At 44.1% G+C, this 22006-nt stretch overlaps 1 protein-coding gene and 1 long non-coding RNA gene across 2 annotated transcripts; one reads left to right on the forward strand and one right to left on the reverse strand.

Annotated features, from left to right (window-relative positions):
* The first annotated feature begins 3589 nt into the window (after positions 1–3589).
* LOC130930143 (uncharacterized) lies at positions 3590–5989 on the forward strand. The gene is made up of 5 exons (XR_009066998.1): positions 3590–3837; positions 4323–4410; positions 4509–4600; positions 4705–4875; positions 5036–5989. It is a non-coding gene; the product is annotated as an uncharacterized LOC130930143 (long non-coding RNA).
* A 10187-nt stretch (positions 5990–16176) lies between these two features.
* On the reverse strand, positions 16177–20829 carry LOC130929420 (uncharacterized). The gene is made up of 3 exons (XM_057856526.1): positions 19657–20829; positions 18135–18600; positions 16177–17870 (listed from the first exon to the last, which is right to left on the reverse strand). Exons 1-3 carry the CDS (start codon positions 20710–20712, stop codon positions 16177–16179), a joined length of 3216 nt encoding a protein of 1071 aa, XP_057712509.1. The 5' UTR covers positions 20713–20829.
* Between the last annotated feature and the right edge of the window lie 1177 nt (positions 20830–22006).

Consider the following 22006-nt stretch of genomic DNA (forward strand, 5'->3'; position numbering starts at 1 on the left):
ACCTTAACTTACGGTACAAAGACTGACAAACGGAGGTCGGAGTCTACGTCTGTATTGTAGAGCCAGTTCATGGACACGCACAGCACGCTCATATTTTTCTATCATTTCCATCTTCATTTCAATGGTAAGCCGCACCTTTTTCCTTTTTCATCACCTGCACTAACATTCTTGGAACCCATGTTGATTTCTCTCACAAGAAAATCCGCCGTGCGTCTGTCATGCGGGAAAACAAAGAAACTGCGGCGCTGTCATAAATCGCATTTCTAGCATGTCGTCGGATGTAGAAACAAATAGCGAGCCAAATTTTATGTCGGATGTCTAAAAGATTGTGTGTTGAAGTGATAGTATGTCCAGGTACCACTGTAGAGTGTCAGTGTAATCTGCTGATCGTTGTGAAATATAGCTTCACCTCTCTGTCTAAAGCAGAGGTGTGTAGTAACGCTACATTTACTCCGTTACATTTACTTGAGTAACTTGTTCAGAAAAATGTACTTCCAAAAGAAGTTTCACTAAGCCGTACCTTTTACTTTTACTTGAGTAGTTTTGTGAAGAAGAAATGCTACTCTTACTCCGCTACTTTGGGCTACCCTAGTTGTTACATTTTTCCTCTTTATTCTACATACAGGTAGATCCCGGGTTACAAACAAGTTCCGTTCCTATGCTGGCCGCGTAACCCGAATTTCCGCGTAAATTGGAATTAACCCTTTAGGTACCCCAAAATACCCCCTAAATCTAAAAATAACTATCCAAAAACATGATTTACGCCATTGTACTGTCCTCGCCAAGCCTTTGGAACTAAGTCCTAGCTAGACAGCAAGCTGAACTGTAATCTTTCCTCGCTCTCTCTCACTCGGCTGCATGACTTCTTCGTGGGAGCAAATGCGCTCTTCCTTGTGTCTGCGCGTGCACTCTTCTTCGTGTGTGCAAAAATGTTCTTCTTCGTGTGTACATGCATGCTTACTGGCGTGCGGAAGTACTACCTTCTCTACGCTTCCTGCGCCAAAATAAAAGTCAACATTATAATTGAATACACATTTTGCCAAAGGACAGAACAGTCATATCAGTTAAATAAATAAAAAATAAGATACTGTGTTTACGCGGGGGAAAAATACTACTTGAAACAAAATGGTGGTTATAAATGGTAAATGGTGTTATACTTATATAATGTCGAAATCACGTAAGTCGGTGACGTCATAACCCGGGAACAACCTGTCTTAGATTTTGCTTATTTTATTTTATTTATTTTTTTTTGCCAGCAATGCCAATAGTAGCTCTACCAGTTTCACCAGCGAGACGTTTCAGCAATAATCAAGTGACTCCATTATACAAATCAGACTGAAGCTTGCCGTGCGGTGATTACGCCGACCTGTTCAATCACGTGGCGTCTTTAAAGCACCGTAAAGTAAGTATTTGACATAAAACACTGGCCTCACCGTAACTCAAAAGCATGGGTTTTGACCTCTCTCTCAGTTTTTAATTGACACCGATTGACCACGGAAAATCGAAGATATGATCCTTATAATTTCATAACAGGAACTACGAAGGAACTATTTCCTATTTAAATACTCAAAGTAGGAACTATTTTCTCCACTAGAGGGCAGCCATGCTCTCTCTATGAATGATGCTTCATTTCTGTATTTTTTTTTTTCTCTTTTCGGAACGCAATGATTTTTTTGTATTTCTTTGGCATAATGTGGTTATGTAATGGGTTATTGTACAGTAAAATAATAACATTCCATATATATGTATATATATATATATATATATATATATATATATTTTTTTTTTTTTTTTTTTTTTTTTAATCTGACAAACTAAGCTGTTACTCACAATGTTACTCATTACTTGAGTACGGTATTCTTTTCCCCAAATACTTTTTACTTGTACTTGAATACATTTTTTTGGAATACTCATTATTAATATTATTTTGAAGTAACGCTACTCTTACTTCAGTAAAATTTGTGGCTACTCTACTCACCTCTCTTTGTACCACATATTAGATTTGACTTTATTTATGCTAGATATGCCCACAATGGCTCTACCAGTTTCCCCAATGAGACGTTGAAATAATGATCACATGACTCCATTATACCAATCAGACATAAAGCTCACAGTCAGAAGACCCTTTATGCTGCTGGCCTGCTCAAACACGAGGCATCTTTAAAGCACCGTACAAATTAAACTATTTGACATCGAGTCCACATTACTCAAAATGGATTTCAACTTCTCTCCAGGTTTTTATTTAGTACCACTACACCAAGGAAGACCGTCCATATGATTGTTTTAATTTCATAGGGGTAATTGTTTTCTCCACTACAGCTCCTTTCACAGGTGATGTTTCATTTATGTTTTTTTTTTTTCTTATCAGAATTCATTGATTTCTGTATATTTTTGGTCTAACATGGTCCTGTAATAGGTTATGGTACAGCATAATAACAGTTTGTATAAATAACATTGTGCTGAGGAAAAAACTATTATTTAAAAAAAAAAAAAAAAAAAAAAATTAAATCGGGTAATGTAAGGAGTTACTCACAATGTTACGCATTACTTGAGTATTCTTTTCACCGAATAGTCAATTTTTTGAATGACTACTTTTACATGAGCAACATTATTTTGACGTAAGGCTATTCTTACTTGATTAAAAAATTTTGGCTATTCTATCCACCTCTGTATCTAAAAGGATTTTAAATATAACCACCTCCTGCACCGCCATTCACCTGAAGCTCTCCATAGTCTGCATGTCACCAAAATAAATTCTCAAAAAGTGAATGTCAAAGCCTAAACATGTAGGCCATGATAATGCTGTCCATTTTCATAGAGGAAAGTGCAAGGGCATTTGACTTTTTCAATAAACCTTCGGTGAAGTGAAGTGTTCAGTAATGCATTTGTTATACTTTACCATAAAATAATAAAAATAATAACAATAAGAACACAGTCAGCCCCTTCGGCGGGACAGAGCACTTCTCCCTGAATTGCCTTTCCTCCAACTGCCATTCGTTATGCTTTCCACTCCAGTGCACAGATATCATTTATTTATTTTGTGAAACGAAATCTCCCCAACCCACCCCCACACCCCTTTAAAAAAAAAAAAAAAAAAAAAACTCCCCACCAACCTACAAACTGACACTTGGAAAAATTGACAGATAGGCAGCAGGATACAAAGCTGGATCGATGACAAATGGAAGAAGACTATGATCGATCTAGATAATGAAGATAATTGGAGCAGAAATTGACTGATCATGGCAAGTGGTAAGATTTTAACATTTAGCCTTTACGGAAAGGTGTTGGAAGAAAAAAATAAAGAGCGGTCTCCTCATAACGTGAAAGTCAATATTCCCTCCTACTTCTCTTTTATCTGGTACAATTATGGAGACTGTTTGTCTGGTGGCAGGCAAATAGGCTTGCTTTGTTTAGACTAGTGTGAGCTAAAATGAACAAGCACCATCAACTCTGAATGAGGTCTGCAGTATATGCAGGGTCTATCTTGACACAGGGCACATAATAACCTTTGACTGCTATTTGGAAACAAGAAAAAACAGATTGGAAGGATGGAGCACGTCAGAAAAGACAGTATGGGTGAATCCCATTTCACCCCTTGGCCCTACCCCTTACCCCTTCCCCTCCGTTTTGCGCGTTCACGTGTAGGGGTAGGGCTGTCCCAATTCACGCTAATGTGCAGGGGTAGGGGTAAGGGGGAGGGCTTTCCACCCCTCCTAACGGAGGGCCATGACTACCCTCACTCCAAACGGAGGGTTACGCGAAATTTCCCAGGGTGCAAAGCGATTACCCCGAGAATCATTTCCAAAATGGCGGAGCCAAGGAAAGAAGTACACAAATGTAAGTAGCTCTGTTTATCCCTAATTTAACTATTTTAACAGTTTTAAGTTGTGATAACTGATGTATTGTGTGAGCGGGACTTACGTCGCAATGTGTATTTTTTTTTCTGCTATAAACGCACATCGGCGAAATCGCTCTTTATTGCATTAATAAGGAATCAGTCAATGCATGTGAAGATGCTGGGAAAAGTCGAATAACAACATGGTTGTTTTTTTTATAATTCACGAGCAATGTAATGACGTCGCAATGTGCAGTTTTTTCTGCCATAAACGCACATCGGCGAAATCGCTCTTTATTGCATTAATAAGGAATCAGTCAATGCATGTGAATGTGCTGGGGAAAGTCTAAAAACAACACAGTTGTCGTTTTTTAAAATTTGCGAGCAATGTATTAGATTGACCATAGAGAAGTTGCTTTTGAGCGACGTGTGCGTCATTTCGCTACCTATTATCACAAGTATTCATGTTCGTGAATGTGATTCACAGGGAGTCAAGCACAAACAAAGAGCCTTACCAGGTTTGAGAACCAAGAACGGTTCTTGAAGTCAAAAGCCTCGGCCAAACAACAGTGGGAGTGAGTAATTATCTCTGCTAAGGAGGTTATGTTTTTGCCAGAGTTTGTCTGTTTGTTAATTAGCAATTCATAAGTTATCCCTCGCATTTACAACACAGGAAGCTGATCAAGGAGCTGGGGCTGCAGGGGAAGATGTCCTCCCAGCAGGTCTCCAAAAAATGGGAGAATTAAAAAAAAAAAAAAGTACAAGGTAAACAGTAATGCCAGTTAAGTAGATGAATACTATGTACTCCTGAAATATTGTCAGCGAGCAATGAAGTACATTCACAATTGCCATTGTCTTGCTTCTTACAGGAGCTGAAAACTCCCTGCTCTGGGGGTGGGACAGATGAAGGCCAGGAGACCGCCACAACGTGGCAATATTATGAGGATATGCACGCGGTGCTGAGAGGAAGGGCAGCAATAAACCCTCCACTCTTGGTGGATCCATGCGCAGAGGGGGATGTCATCATCCAAAGTGCTTTGGTAAACATACAGCCATATATTGTTTTTTTTTGGTTAATGTGCATGGTATGTCCAAATAATGATGTATTGTACACACAGCCACCACTCCCTCATTCTGTAACACCTTTTTTCTCAATGGATTGAAGTGCAAGCTGTAATGTAATGTTGTTTGTTCCCTTAGAACGTCGCTGAGCCCAGAATGTGCCACGTGCTGTTCCTGCTCCAGTCACCCCACCATCTCTTCATTTTGTTTATTGATGGTTGTCTTATGTTCATTTTTTTAATCTGGTCATATTCATACTGTTTATTTTCTGTAGTTGCTCCACACACTTTCAGACACTTTAAGCTGTAATTTGCACTATGTTCACTATTTCTGAAAAGAAGCTGCTAATAAAAGAAAGGAATAACAATTTGTGAGCATGATTATCACATCAGCATCATATGAATGAAACGGATATTGGTTTGAAGAGATTTATTTTGTAAAATAAAAATGTGATGCATTACATTAGAATGTAATGGGAAAATGGGAGGAAAAGCGTGAAAAAAAGAAAACGATCACCAAAAATTATATACATTGCACATCAACACACGAGCCACCACGATGTAAGAGAGTCTATGTGCCAACCAGTATATATAGATCAGGACCTCCAGTTGCCCGTCCCAACCATGGTCCTGCTCTCTCTGCAGCAGCTTTTGGACAGCGTTTATGGCTCTTCTGCTGAGGTGTAGGTCCCATCTCAAGTCCGCCTCAACATTGAATCACAACCTTAGAACAGGTATATTATGGTCCAACCGGCAATAATTTGTGGGATGACCCATTTGCTGGAAAGAAAAACATGGAAAGAACAGGCTTTCATCCTCCCAAACCAACACATTGATGGCACACACAATGCAGTGAATGTATTTATGTATTCACATCTGACCCTGGTACAAAAAAATGGGTTCAAACCCCCCTGAGCAGCATGTTTATCTCAAACGGAAGGAGGCGAGTAACAAAAGCCACACGTTAGCTGTTGCTTTTTGTTCGGTTAGCCAGGCTAGGACACTACTCCAATCAATAAATCAGCAAATAAAAAAAGGCAAGCAAATTGTTTCTGTATAACAAAATATCACGAATGTACAGTTAAAAGGACTTTCAAACACAAAAACATTGTTTCTTTCACACGCTAGCTCTGGAGGCTACCAACCATTTGTGCTGGCTGTGGCTGGACACTAAAAAGTGCTCACTCACACGTGTTATTTGTATTACTTTCTCATTCTACATACCCCAGCAAGATACAGCAATGCTCCCAGATGTCGAAGACGCCTTCGCCTGATGGCCTTTCGTCGATACGACGCAGATATTTGTAAAAATAGCTTCATAGCCAAGGAGAGTGTGGGCACCACAGCAGTAGGCGTGTCTGTTTAGTTCTGTCGCTTTTTGATGACGTCACAACTGGCGGAATGGACTTATGACGTACTTGAGTGTGAAGGGGTGTCCCAATTCGTAGGGCTAACGTTTCAAGCCCTACCCCTTATTGCGCCATTTGAAGGGCCAAGGGCTAGGGGGAAGGGGTAAGGGGTAGGGCCAAGGGGTGAAATGGGATTCACCCTATGTATGTACTAGGTGTGTAACGGTACACACAAGTCACGGTTCGGTATGTACTTTGGTACAGGGGTCAAGGTTCGGGACAGCAGACCGAGGGGTGTGGAGTGGCCCGGGATTCATTGAAAGACCGGCCCACTTTCATGGAAGGTGTTGGAAGCCATCCAGCCAGCAACAAAAGTATCTGTACCTTGATGAAAAAACAGCATTTGATGTTGTTTTGGACGAAAATCATATTGTAAACAATAACTTGAGCCCTTATTTAGCCTACAGTAAAATGATTACAACAGTGTAGCGAAAGCATGTAGTGGTTTTAATGCAAACAGGTCATGATAAAATAAACTATAGGATGAGTAAACCATTTGAGAACTGTAACTTGAAGGAATCTGACCTTTTAGCCAGATTGCCGGAAACACGCCAGCCGAACCACTGGACCCGCACTGGCGCAGCTCCAATGACCTGGGCCGGCGAAACTCCAACAACCTGGCCAAAAAGCCAAACTCCGCGCGTTCACCTTAGTCTTAAGCACTTGTACTGACTCCATTTTGAAAGCTGGAAAAAGATTTCGAAACACAACTTTACAATTTATTCAAGACGACAACGGCATGGCAAAACAGCAACAGACCCAGGCGGGGTGGCAGACTTAGGGTCACCATATCACAAGTAAACAAAAGGTTCCCGAAAAAAATGACAACGATTAGTTAAACATTCAGTCTTTTTGAAGGCTCTTGCGGGGCGGACCGTAGGCAGGAAGAGGGGTGTGTTTGGGTGTTCTTCTATTGCAGATCTGGGCGGTCAAGTTTGTGAGTCACCGTTGCTCGGTCATGGTAAATGAGCCAACTGGTTCGGCGAGGTTTGGCGTGCTTCACCGTCTGAGAGGTGCCGACCTATCAAACCGAGAGGTTTTTTTGTTATTGGTGTTGTGGTAGTGCAGGACATCCCGCCATTTGTTCTGGACTGTTCTGAAGAGCTGATTGCAGGATTTGGTATTGCAGACGTGGGCTTGTAGATGTCTTGCCTATCACCTGGTAGTCAGCGTCAATCTTGCTCAGTCAGCTGCACGACGCACACATTGGGCTTCCGTGGTCAGAAGGCGTCATGTATCTCTTATGCCCTACGTCAAATATATCCTACTTGTTTTCCTTAAACTATGATATAAATGCTATTTATTTTATAATGGGTACGTTACAGTAATACAAACAGTCAAACAGTAAATACGAGAAAATATACCATTCCCTGATTGATTCTACTAAGTGTGTTAGAGCAGTGTTTTTCAAACTTTTCTGAGTCATGGCACGTTTTTACATTGGAAAAAGTCTCGCAGCACACCACAAACCAAAAAAAAAATTACTTTCTGCACTGTATATTTAATTTTAAAATAATTTCTCAATATTCATACTCACACAGTGTGAAACTTGAGCCTGTTTAGATGAACGCAAAGCCGATATCCTAGCAGGAATCATCGTCAACAGCGTCTATGTTATTATCTTTTTATTGCAGTTAGGCTTGAAAAGCTCAGAGCTACCAGACAGGGGGACTTTAGCAGTGTCTTTGACCGCATAAGGGCTGAGCAATTTGCTGACAATACCATTGCAGGCAGGTCTCTGCCACAGTGTGAGACTTTTTTGATTTAGCAACGGTGTGTTTTGTGGATTTGGATTTGTGGATTTGGAGAAGGCGTTCGACCGTGTGCCTAGGGGAGTCCTGTGGAGGGTGCTCCGGGAGTACGGGGTACCGAGCACCTTGGTAAGGGCTGTTCAGTCCCTGTACGACCGGTGTCAGAGTCTGGTCCGCATTGCCGGCAGTAAGTCGAATTCGTTCCCAGTGAGGATTGGACTCCGCCAAGGCTGCCCTTTGTCACCGATTCTGTTCATAATTTTTATGGACAGAATTTCTAGGTGCAGCCGAAGCGTTGAGGGTGTCCGGTTTGGTCGCCTCAGCATTGCATCTCTGCTTTTTGCAGATGATGTGGTGCTGTTGGCTTCATCAAGCCGTGACTCTCACTGGGGCGGTTTGCAGCCGAGTGTGAAGCGGTTGGGATGAAGATCAGCACCTCCAAATCCGAGACCATGGTCCTCAGCCGGAAAAGGGTGGCATGCCCTCTCCGGGTCGGGGATGAGGTCCTGCCCCAAGTGGAGGAGTTCAAGTATCTTGGGGTCTTGTTCACGAGTGAGGGTAGGAGGGAGCGGGAGATTGATAGGCGGATCAGTGCAGCGTTGCAGTGATGCAGACTCTGCACTGGTCCGTCGTGGTGAAGAAGGAGCTGAGCCAAAAGGCGAAGCTCTCGATTTACCGGTCGATCTACGTTCCTACCCTCACCTATGGTCACGAGCTGTGGGTCGTGACCGAAAGAACAAGATCCCGGATACAAGCGGCCGAAATGAGTTTCCTCCGCAGGGTGTCCGGGCTCTCCCTTAGAGATCGGGTGAGAAGCTCGGTCATCCGGGAGGGGCTTGGTGTTGAGCCGCTGCTCCTCCGCGTTGAGAGGAGCCAGTTGAGGTGGTTCGGGCATCTGGTTCGGATGCCTCCTGGACGCCTCCCTGGAAAGGTGTTCCGGGCATGTCCCACCGGCGGGAGGCCCCGAGGTCGACCCAGGACACGGTGGAGAGACTATGTCGCTCGGCTGGCCTGAGAACGCCTTGGAATCCCGCCGGAGGAGCTGGCTGAAGTGGCTGGGGAGGGGGAAGTCTGGGCTTCCCTGCTAAAGCTGCTGCCCTCGCGACCCGACCCCGGAATAAGCGGAAGATAATGGATGGATGGATGGATGGATGGATGGATGGATGGATGGATGGATGGATGGATGGAGGGTTACTGGCTTTGGCTCTAATCTAATGCTGTACAGTAGACGTGCTGTGGTCCACATTGTTGCGGACAGCAAGGTGGCTGATGGCTAAAAATCCAAGCATTTATTGAACGCGACACGAGAAATACTTCGCTCATCTGGACACGACTGCAACTTTCTATATAATCCTTCCTTCCTACTGCAATTCGGCCCGTCGTATTGAAAACAAACAAAAAAAAGCGATACAGGATAATTTCTCGCGGCACACCTGACGATCTCTCACGGCACACACTGGTTGAAAAACAGTGTGTTAGAGTAATACAAAAAGTCGAACGGTAAATACGAGAAAAGATACTATTCCCTTCAAACCTAAAGTACACATGTAAGACTTTTAATTCAAATTTTCAAAATATTGGTTCAGTACAAATGCAGTTTTGAGTTTGTGAGTAGACAGATCTACTACGAATATTTACCAACCTTGGGGAGAATTTATTCATAATTGTGGATTTACAGTACCACAAAAACGAGAACTGTAAACTGAGCAAAGTATACATGTATGACTTTTAATTCATTTCTCTAAATACTGGTGGAGCGAAAATGCATAGTTTTGAGTATGGGGGTAGTCAGACAGGTCTACTACTAATATTCAACAACCTTAGCCAGAATCTATACAGATTTGTGGATTTACAGTGTCACAAAAAAAGAACTGTAACCTACCATCCACTAAAATGCAGAGGTGGGTAGTAACGCGTTACTTGTATTACGTCACATTTACTTGAGTAAATTTTAAAAAAGAATTACTTCTAAGTGTAGTTAACTAAGCCACACTTTTTACTTTTACTTGAGTACATTTGCTAAGAAAAAGCACTACTCTTACTCCACTACTGGGCTACACAAGTCGTTTCATTTTTCCTCTCTATTCAACATATTCGATTTATTATTTTTGCCAGCAAAACCAAAAGTACAGTGCCCTCCATAATTATTGGCACCCCTGGTTAAGATGTGTTTTTTAGCTTCTAATATATATATATGTTTAATTGAAATATTATTGGACCTTAATGGAAAAAAAAAGAGAAAAATCCAACCTTCAATACAAGTGCATTTATTCAGTGGGGGAAAAGCCCACATAAAGAAATAATTATTTGACAAAAATAATGTGTGTCACAATTATTAGCACCCCTAATGTTAATACTTTGTACAACCCCCTTTTGCCAACAAAACAGCACCTAATCTATAATGTTTCACAAGCTTGATTTTGTGTCTGGTGAACCATTTCTGTGTAGATTTGGCCATATGTTTAGGATCATTGTCTTGCTGAAAGACCCAGTGACGACCCATCTTCAGCTTTCAGGCAGAGGACAACAGATGTTGATTTAAAATTTCCTGGTATTTCAAAGCATTCATGATGCCATGCACCCTTACAAGGTTCCCAGGGCCTTTGGAAACAAAACAGCCCCACAGCATCACTGACCCACTCCCATACTTCACAGTGGATATGAGGTGCTTTTCAGCATGTGCATCTTTCGTGGCACGCCAGACCCACTTAGAGTGTTTGTTGTAGTGTTGTATCGGTCGCGAACGATTCGTTCTTTTTGAACGAATTGTTTGGGTGAACGAGACCGAACTAATCACCATCTGCACTGATTCGTTCTATGAAGTTGGTGGCGCTTGTTCGCTGCGTGGGAGGGCGTTGAGCAAGCGGCAGCGTCTTCTGACATCGCACACGACCAATCAGACGCCAGCCTCATCGCGGGCAGGGGAGGGAGCGGAAACAGAATCATGGCGTATGTCACTCATTTCCACGTGTGGCCAATAAGCAGCCAGCGTGCAGGCAGGGGGGAAAGACTAAGTTTTGTCACTTCCCGTTCAGTGATTCGGTCCTCCGGTTCCTGACCTAGCTTGCTGCTAACTTGACTTTCCAGTAATGACTATGCGGTGAACGAGTCATAAAATGAAAGGAAACGACTTTGTCACATATTTGTTAACGTGGAGCCTATCAAATGCTGCTCAAAAAGACAAAAACACCACACAAATCTAGCGAGCATGCTTTAGTGTTCTACTTTTCTCAACAGACTCGGGACTGTGCCTATGACGATATACTATCAAATTTACAGTAATTTAAAACACGCGTAGCTACGAGGCAAGCAAAACCTGAGCTGCGGTCGCGTGACGGCAGTGAAGCGGGCAGAGAACTGTCACTATATGGGCGCTTCATGGCAGCGATATGTACCTCATATGTGCACAGAAAAAAAAATATATTTAGTATGATCACCATAATACTGATTTGCAATGAAACTGTATATACATGTCAATTTTTTCCGAGTGTTTTTTTTTTTTTTTTTTCTCGTGTCAGAGGGTGTCGGTTGGTTTGACAAATTATGTCAATCCGTCCATCATGTGCTACTCAAGCGCCCCAAAAACAAAGCGCGCGGACACGGGAGATGTCGCAATATGTCTACATTTTTCTTAACAGACTAATGAGAGTAGAAAGGCGAAATCATAAAGCAAACAATTATTTCTCGTCAGCATTTGACGATCTGAGATGCGGGGACGACAGGGGAGCTGACCGGATTATTTTATTTATTAATACCAGTGCAAAAATTCAAAACGATCATCTTAATAATAAAAAAAAAAATTCAACAGAGCGAGAGGTTAATATGATGTGTTGGCCGTTCCATAATTAGAAATTACACTTTCGATTTATTTTTATTTTCGTGACAGCAGGCATGCCGCGTTGGCTGGTAGCAGCAGCATTGTATATGTGAGCAAGATCATGCTAAAGAAAGTCCGTGCGCCCCCGACCCCAAACCCCGACTTCCCCCTCAAAAGGAAAATGTTTAACCGTGTCCTAATTCGAAATGCAAGCACGAGCCATGACTTTGAGCCCATAGAACTAGGACAGACGACGCGGAAGTTCTCCCTCGCTTTTGCAGCAGCGGGAGGGAGACGAGGCTGTCTCTGAGAGCAGAATGATATCGCCTGTCACTCATTTCTGAAACTACGACGAGTGGTCAATGTGCAAGAGAGGGAGGGACCAAGCAATGTCACTTCCCGTTCAGTTATACTGCGAAGCGGTCTTTGGTGATTCGTTCGGCAACGTCACTTCCCGTTCACTAACCGAACGATTCATTTGGGTGGAGAGGGAGATGAGGGGGGCGAACGATTCGTTGAACGATTCGTTTGAACGAATCGTTTTACTGAACGAACCGGAATGGATTCGTTTACTCAAGTGAACGACAGATCCCGTCACTAGTTTGTTGCCAAAAAGCTCAATCTTGGTCTCATCAGACCAAAGCACATGGTCCCAGTTGAAGCCGTGTCAACTGGGACCCTGGGACACACGGTCCCAGGCTTCAACTGGCTTCAAACGAGTAATCTGATTAAAGTTAGTGTCTGTGCGTTACTATTTTGTGATAGCCTGTTAATGTATGTAGAATGATGAACACTGTCGTCACGTACGAAGAACATTTTATTTGAGTTGAGTTTGGGAGAGACATCACATGTCACGTTTTCTCATCGGAGAACAAAAATAACGGGTCACGTGTATTACAATGTCATGTGAGCGGCGCTGAGAGTCCGGTCAAAACAATAGCTTAGCTACCTCGTCAGGACGCGAATAATGATAAAGCTAGGAGAGATACCACAAACGGCTGCATTTGCTCACTGGAAACACAGCCATTACTTCACATTGTTCTCCAGTGAAGACGACAAAAATATCTCCGTGCGTTGCAAACTTTGCACTAGCTCAAAAACACTGTCAACTGCTAAAAACTCCGCATTCAATTCAAGGAATCACTTGACAGCATAACGCGTCAAAACTCGAAGCAAAGCCTACAGGGTGACCCAAAAAAAGTTTACACTCAGTTGACTACTTGTTTAAAAGCCATTGAAACAATCTAAATAGGTTGTCATGCTTAAGTGATTCATTAAGGTCACTCAATGCAGCTGGTAATCTCTCGTCTCTACAATTCCTGTGCTTCTGCTGAAAATGAAGAAAACTTGCTAGCTGTACCTGAATTGCTGCGTGTCAGTCTGACACCTACTGAGATTGCAGCAAATCTAAGAATATCCAGATGTGCATTCTACAAAGTTAAAAAGAAGCTGAAAGATACTGGAACAGCCTCACGAAAACCTGGGTCTGGAAAACCCGATCTGTGTGGACCAAAAAGTTGATTGACAAGGTGATATGTGGCCACCCCAGAGTCCAGATCTCAATCCCCTGGATTATAGCATATGGGCAACTGTGGAGGACAGTGCCTGTAAGAAGCCACAAACTTCTGTGGCAGCCTTGGAGAGGTCCATTGTTAGATCTTGGGAAAAGATGACAGCATCCTACATAAAGAAGACCTGTCAAGCGTTCCGCAGGCGCCTGGAGGCTGTTGTGAGACTTAAGGGAGGACACATTGAAAAATAGAGTGTACTGTACATGTTCTTTACAATAATGTATAATTTGTGATTAAATTCTAATTCTAAGATGAATAAACATGGCATTTAAGTTGTATTATGGCAGTGTAAACTTTTTTGGGTCACCCTGTACAGGTAACGAGAACACTTCTAGAGTCTGTAACCAGGCTTTACGTACATTTTATAGTTACAGTTTGTAACGATAGGCGGACTTTGACTTTGGGGGTCGGTGGGGTGGGGGGCAAACTTTTGGCCTGTACTGCATATATACAGTGCCTTGCAAAAGTATTCGGCCCCCTTGAATCTTGCAACCTTTCGCCACATTTCAGGCTTCAAACATAAAGATATGAAATTTAATTTTTTTGTCAAGAATCAACAACAAGTGGGACACAATCGTGAAGTGGAACAACATTTATTGGATAATTTAAACTTTTTTAACAAATAAAAAACTGAAAAGTGGGGCGTGCAATATTATTCGGCCCTTTTACTTTCAGTGCAGCAAACTCACTCCAGAAGTTCAGTGAGGATCTCTGAATGATCCAATGTTGTCCTAAATGACCGATGATGATAAATAGAATCCACCTGTGTGTAATCAAGTCTCCGTATAAATGCATCTGCTCTGTGATAGTCTCAGGGTTCTGTTTAAAGTGCAGAGAGCATTATGAAATCCAAGGAACACACCAGGCAGGTCCGAGATACTGTTGTGGAGAAGTTTAAAGCCGGATTTGGATACAAAAAGATTTCCCAAGCTTTAAACATCTCAAGGAGCACTGTGCAAGCAATCATATTGAAATGGAAGGAGCATCAGACCACTGCAAATCTACCAAGACCCGGCCGTCCTTCCAAACTTTCTTCTCAAACAAGGAGAAAACTGATCAGAGATGCAGCCAAGAGGCCCATGATCACTCTGGATGAACTGCAGTGATCTACAGCTGAGGTGGGAGAGTCTGTCCATAGGACAACAATCAGTCGTACACTGCACAAATCTGGCCTTTATGGAAGAGTGGCAAGAAGAAAGCCATTTCTCAAAGATATCCATAAAAAGTCTCGTTTAAAGTTTGCCACAAGCCACCTGGGAGACACACCAAACATGTGGAAGAAGGTGCTCTGGTCAGATGAAACCAAAATTGAACTTTTTGGCCACAATGCAAAACGATATGTTTGGCGTAAAAGCAACACAGTTCATCACCCGAACACACCATCCCCAGTGTCAAACATGGTGGTGGCAGCATCATGATTTGGGCCTGCTTTTCTTCAGCAGGGACAGGGAAGATGGTTAAAATTGACGGGAAGATGGATGCAGCCAAATACAGGAACATTCTGGAAGAAAACCTGTTGGTATCTGCACAACACCTGAGACTGGGACGGAGATTTATCTTCCAACAGGACAATGATCCAAAACATAAAGCCAAATCTACAATGGAATGGTTCAAAAATAAACGTATCCAGGTGTTAGAATGGCCAAGTCAAAGTCCAGACCTGAATCCAATTGAGAATCTGTGGAAAGAGCTGAAGACTGCTGTTCACAAACACTCTCCATCCAACCTCACTGAGCTCGAGCTGTTTTGCAAGGAAGAGTGGGCAAGAATGTCAGTCTCTCGATGTGCAAAACTGATAGAAACATACCCCAAGCGACTTGCAGCTGTAATTGGAGCAAAAGGTGGCGCTACAAAGTATTAACGCAAGGAGGCCGAATAATATTGCACGCCCCACTTTTCAGTTTTTTATTTGTTAAAAAAGTTTAAATTATCCAATAAATTTTGTTCCACTTCACGATTGTGTCCCACTTGTTGATTCTTGACAAAAAATTAAAATTTTATATCTTTATGTTTGAAGCCTGAAATGTGGTGAAAGGTTGCAAGGCTCAAGGGGGCCGAATACTTTTGCAAGGCACTGTATATTATACATCATGGCACTGTTCTTGTTCAATCCTGGGTTCAAGCTCAGTTGTTGTTGAAGCTTTTGAAAGCTTACGTTTAAAGAAATTCTAAGATAAGATGTAGATTTGGCTAAGCAAAGCAAAGGACAGTCTCTAAAGTGCTGGTCACATAATCGAATCAAAAAATAATTTCGGCCCATGATGAAATACTACTGTAGGATTCTTGTTCATTTCACTCATATTTAATGTATGTTTCATTGTTTTAGAAAAATTTACAGACAACACTTTAATGGCTAGGTCTTTATTTTAAAGGGGTAGTTCAGAATTTTTTACATTAAGCTTAATCTCCGAGTTGGCAGGGGTAAAATTGGCAATTGGAGTTAATTTGAACAAATTCTGTGTAGTTTGTCGGTTATTTGTTAGTTTGAGGGCTCCAGAGTGGCTAAGCTAGCACGAGTCAGTGATGGTTGATATCAACTCCATCGACTAATTAAACCCCAGCTAAGATGAAGACTATGTCGGGATTAGTCAGGTGAGGGTTGGAACCAGAATGCAGATTCAGCAACAGGCTTGACAGTTTGGCCAGGAGGCCGTTTATTGCAATCAGAGGCAGAATGTAGGAACAGCAACAAGAAGCAGACCAGATTACTTGAAAGCAGGCGTGGTTGGAAGTCAGTCAAGATGAGCAGGCAGGATATCACATGAAGGAGGTCTCAGGACGTGAAGCTTTGTGCTGGAACGATCAGACAGTGAAGTGATGTGAGCCTGCCACTTAAATACTCCCCTAACGATGATCAGTAGCAGCTGTGCCAAGCCGAGAGGCGGGAAAAGGCAGGTGAGTGAACCAGAGAGGCAGGGAACATGACAAGGCCCCCCCTCAACGGCCGGCACCCGACGGCCCAGGCGCCCCAGGATGGGCAGCGTGGAAGGCACGGATGAGGGCAGGGTCCACGATGAACCGGGAGGGAATCCAGGAGCGCTCCTCCGGGCCGTACCCCTCCCAATCAACCAGATACTGGAAACCCCGGCCGCGACGCCGCACCGCCAGGAGCCGCCGGACAGAATAGACCAGGCCGCCATCCACAAACCGGGCGGGGGTCTGGCCGGAGGGACAAGACGACTTGCACGGGCTGGTTTCAGCTGACTGACATGAAATGTGGGATGGACTCTCATGGACTTTGGCAACTGCAGGCGCACGGAGACTGGATTAATAACTTTAGAAACCGGAAAGGGACCCACAAACCTGGGAGCAAGCTTCCTTGACTGGACCTTCAAAGGCAGATGTCGTGTGGACAGCCAGACCCGGTCACCTGTAGCGTACGTCGGTGCAGCAGACCTCTTGCGATCCGCAGCAGTCTTGTAGATGGCCGAACGACGGAGCAGAATTCGTCGAGCTCGTTCCCAGGTCCGGCGGCATCTACGGATTAAGGCGAGAGCTGATGGAACTGGAGAGTTGGTATCAAGAGCAGGGAAGAGCGAGGGCTGAAAGCCATGCACAACATGGAAGGGTGAGAAGCCTGTCGCTGATGATGGAAGAGTGTTATGTGCCACCTCAAGCCACATCAACTTCTCGCTCCACGTGGAGGGGTCCTGGGACGCCAGGCAACGAAGACCAGTCTCCAAGATTTGGTTCAGCCGCTCCGCTTGACCGTTGGACTGGGGATGGAATCCAGATGAAAGACTAACCGTAGCCCCTATCATCCTGCAGAAGGCTTTCCAGAAAGCTGAAACAAACTGTGGACCCCTATCAGAAACTACATCAGTGGGGAAGCCATGCACGCGGAATATGTTGTACATGAGTACTTGCGCCAACGCCTTGGCAGAAGGTAATTTAGGCAATGGAATGAAATGTGCCATCTTGGAAAATCTGTCTACTACTGTGAGAACAACGGTGTTGCCAGAGGATGGGGGTAAACCAGTTACGAAGTCCATACATATGTGTGACCAGGGTTTGGATGGTATTGGTAAGGGATGGAGCCCACCAGCTGGTCTGCACGAAGATGGCTTACTGGAGGCACATACTGAGCAGGCGTTGACGTATTCGGTAACGTCATTGCGCATGGCTTTCCACCAGAACCTCTGAGATATGACAAAAATTGTTTTGGTGATACCTGGATGACAAGAGGTCTTGAGAGTGTGGGCCCAGTGGATAACCTGACCGCGAAGCTCAGGCACCACATATAGCTTTTCTTTGGGGCAGTCTGAAGGGGTCTCTGTGGACTCGAGAGCGGATTTTACCTTTGCCTCGATATCCCACGACAGCACAGATAAAAAACAGGATTCAGGCACAATTGGCATTGGTTCAGAGGGGTTTTTCCTTGATTCAAATATCCTCGACAATGCGTCTGGTTTCGTGTTCTTGGAGCCTGGTCGATATGAGATATGGAATTGGAACCGATTAAAGAACAGAGACCAACGGGCCTGACGTGAATTCAAGCGTTTAGCAGTTTTGAGGTATGACAGGTTCTTGTGGTCGGTCCAGATCAAAAAGGGCTGTGAAGTGCCTTCAAGCCAGTGCCGCCATTCTTCTATGGCTAGTTTGATTGCTAATAGTTCCCTGTCACCAACATCATAATTTTTCTCAGTGTCTGACAATTTTTTGGACATGAAATAGCAGGGGTGAAGTTTACCGTCCGTGGGATTTCTCTGGGAGAGCACTGCTCCTACTCCCACGTCTGAGGCATCCACTTCCAGAATGAATTGGTGAGCAGGGTCCGGCAAGGAGAGAATGGGGGCAGAGGTGAAGCGGTTCTTGAGCAGATCAAAGGCCTTCTGGCATGGCTCTGACCACAGGAAGCGTCTATGAGTGGAAGTAAGACAATGCAGGGGTGAGGCAATAGTGCTATAATTCTTAATGAATTTCCTGTAAAAATTAGCAAAACCCAGGAATCGCTGTAGCTCTTTTAGGTTCTTTGGTACAGGCCAGTTCAGGACGGCTGAAATCTTGTCAGGATCCATCTTGACCTTACCCTCGGCGAGAATGTAACCGAGAAATGGAACGGAGGATTTATGGAAATCACATTTTTCAGCCTTGACATACAACTGGTTCCGCAGGAGTCTCTGAAGTACTGCCCGTACATGCTGCTGGTGAGATTCCTGGTCGTGGGAGAAAATCAAAATATCGTCAAGATACACGAATACATTCTTATTAAGCAGGTCACCAAGAACATTGTTTACTAGATTTTGGAATATGGCAGGTGCGTTGGTGAGTCCAAATGGCATGACAAGATATTCATAATGTCCTGAAGGGGTGTTGAAGGCCGTCTTCCACTCGTCCCCTTGCCGTATACGCACCAAATGGTACGCATTACGCAAGTCCAGTTTAGAGAAGACTTTGGCACCCTCCAATAACTCAAAGGCAGACGATATTAGTGGAAGAGGATAACGATTCTTGACCGTGATTAGATTTAGGCCTCTATAGTCAATGCATGGCCTTAATGTCTTGTCTTTCTTCTCTACAAAAAAGAAACCGGCCCCGGCCGGGGAAGACGAAGGACGTATCAGGCCTGCGGCCAGGCATTCCTTTATGTATGAGTCCATGGCCTTACGTTCAGGTGCAGACAACGAATAGAGCTTTCCTCGTGGTGGGGTGGTACCGGGCAAAAGCTCGATCGCACAATTTATGTCTCTAAATGGGAGAAGTGAAGTGGCTTTGCTTTTACTGAAGACCTCCGACAGGTCATGATAACAACTTGGAACATTGGCGAGATCAGAAGGAGGGACCAGAGTTTGAGGAAGTCGAGGAAAACACATGTCTGTACAGTCTTTTCCCCACTTTATTATATTGCCAGAGTTCCAGTCTAACTGTGGGTTGTGTTGCTTTAACCATGGTAAACCAAGGATTAGGTCATGGGGCATGTGCTCAAAAACGTGAAGGCAAAGATTCTCAGAATGGTTGTCTGTAAACGTCACACAAACCGATTGAGTTTGATGGGTGACTGATCCAAGGGGAGTGCCATCGACAGCCTTGACCGACAGGGGGCTACTCAGACGAATCAGGCAGGGTGACAGACGCCTGGCAAGATTGAAGTTGATCATGTTAGCTTCTGAACCAGAGTCAATAAAAGCTGAAACTGTAACATGACTATGGGGTGAGGACAAGGTAACTGAAGGAGTGATGTTTCCCGAATTATTAATGATAGTCTGGCTCACCTGGACAGAGGGGTTAGCTGGGTATGATGCGGCCTTGACTTGACAGTTATTGACTACATGACCACGTTGTCCACAGTAAAAACATAGTCCTTCTCTTGCTCTGCGTTGACGTTCCCCTGGGGTGAGGCGAGTACGGCCCAGCTGCATCGGCTCCTCAGGTGTTTGTTCTTGCGGACGAAGGGAGTGAGGCAAGCGCCGTTGAGGTGACGGCAGGAAGGTGTGGGGGTTGCCTTGATCGCGATGAGGATGTTGGCGTGGCAGACGTTTTCCTTCCTGGTCTCGCTCGGCAAGGCGTCGGTCGATCTGCATGGCCAGTGCAATAAGGGAGTCCAAGTCGCCCGGGATGTCGATGGCTACCATGGCAAGCTTGATGGGGTCAGACAAGGCTTGAAAAAATACATCAGACAGTGCGGATGGGTTCCAGTCACTGTCTGCTGCTAGCGTTCGGAAATCAATGGCGAAGTCGGCCACCCGGCGTTTCCCCTGTCGCAGGTTCATTAGGGCTAACGACGCTTCTCTCCCCGGTGGTTTACTTTGAAAAACTTGTTTCAAGGAGGTGGTGAAAGTCAGATATGATGAACAGACAGGCGAGTTGCGGCTCCATTCAGCAGTGGCCCAAGCTGCGGCTTTTCCCGAGAGGTGAGAAATTGCATAAGCCACCTTGGAACGCTCAGACACAAAAGCAGAGGCTTGCAATTCAAAGTGGAGCTCACATTGTGTTAGGAAGGTGCGAACGTCTCCCGTGTCACCCGAAAAGCGTTCCGGGCGGGACAGTTGTAAGTTCACTTGTGTGACAGGCGCCCCCGCTTGACCCTCGGAGAGAGAGTTGGGTTGGTCTACAGGAACAGAGGCCGGCCTGGCAGATTGGGCTGTTGGTTGAAGTTGAAGAGCGATGTTTGCGAGCTGAGAGTTCAAGTTCTGTATCATTGACGCTTGTCGATCAGTTGTCTTTTTCAGGAATTCATGGAGGGAGGAAATCTGTTCCTCCTGCTGCAGGATTCGCTGTCCCTGGACTCGGAGGGCCACGTGAAGCGGATTTGAATCTGCGGGTTCCATATTGTGGTCTGATCGTTCTGTCGGGATTAGTCAGGTGAGGGTTGGAACCAGAATGCAGATTCAGCAACAGGCTTGACAGTTTGGCCAGGAGGCCGTTTATTGCAATCAGAGGCAGAATGTAGGAACAGCAACAAGAAGCAGACCAGATTACTTGAAAGCAGGCGTGGTTGGAAGTCAGTCAAGATGAGCAGGCAGGATATCACATGAAGGAGGTCTCAGGACGTGAAGCTTTGTGCTGGAACGATCAGACAGTGAAGTGATGTGAGCCTGCCACTTAAATACTCCCCTAACGATGATCAGTAGCAGCTGTGCCAAGCCGAGAGGCGGGAAAAGGCAGGTGAGTGAACCAGAGAGGCAGGGAACATGACAGACTAAGCCTTATGTGAAAAATTCTGATCGTCTCCTTTAAATTTAATTCTCGAAAAGTCAATTACATTTGATTAAATTTTTCTGTTGTAATTCCTATGTTGAGGCAGGAAAGGATTGAAAAAATGGTAAAAAGTAACTGATAAATCCCTTTTAAAGTAACTTAGTTACTTTGATAATGAGGTAATCAGCAAAGAAACTAGATTACTTTTTGAGGCGTAATCAGTAATTAAATTACTTTTTCAAATAATCGGTGACAACACTGGTAACTGAAGGAACTATTAACTATTCAAACTAGTAACTATTTTCTCCACTAGAGGGAACTCATGCTTTTTGGACGAATAATGCTTCGTTTCTGTCTTTTTTTTTTCTTTCTCTCGCTGGAATTTTTTTTTTTCTTTTCTTTTTTTGGTATTTCTTTGGCTTAATGTGGTTATGTAATGGTTATTGTACAGTATCATTTTAACAGCCGCTACTCCACCGGGTTGAGAGGAGCCAGCTGCGTGTTCCGGGCATGTCCCACCGGTGGAAGAACCGATGTCTCTCGGCTTGCTTGGGAACGCCTTGGGATCCCACCGGAGGAGTTGGTTGAAGTGGCTGGGTTGAGGGAAGTCTGGGCTTCCCTGCTAAAGCTGCTGCCCCTGTGACCCGACTGGATTAAGGTGTAGATAATGGATGGATGGATAGTTGATAGCTTTTAAGTGACTATAAAATTATTATTACTATTTCTAGAGAGGGAAATAGACACTTCACTACTTTGCACCACACTGTTTGAATCCAAAACAAAATACAGATAGCTATTTCTTGAGGCAAAAATCAATTTCCTTGGTTTTAATTCAACTTCCATATTTCAGGCCCTTCAGTTGTTTGGGTTATAACTTTGGCCAATTACCTTCCAAGACCACTCAGATTCCCGCAGCGAGGACAC

This window comes from Corythoichthys intestinalis, chromosome 14, assembly GCF_030265065.1.
Source record: "Corythoichthys intestinalis isolate RoL2023-P3 chromosome 14, ASM3026506v1, whole genome shotgun sequence".
Taxonomy (NCBI): domain Eukaryota; kingdom Metazoa; phylum Chordata; class Actinopteri; order Syngnathiformes; family Syngnathidae; genus Corythoichthys; species Corythoichthys intestinalis.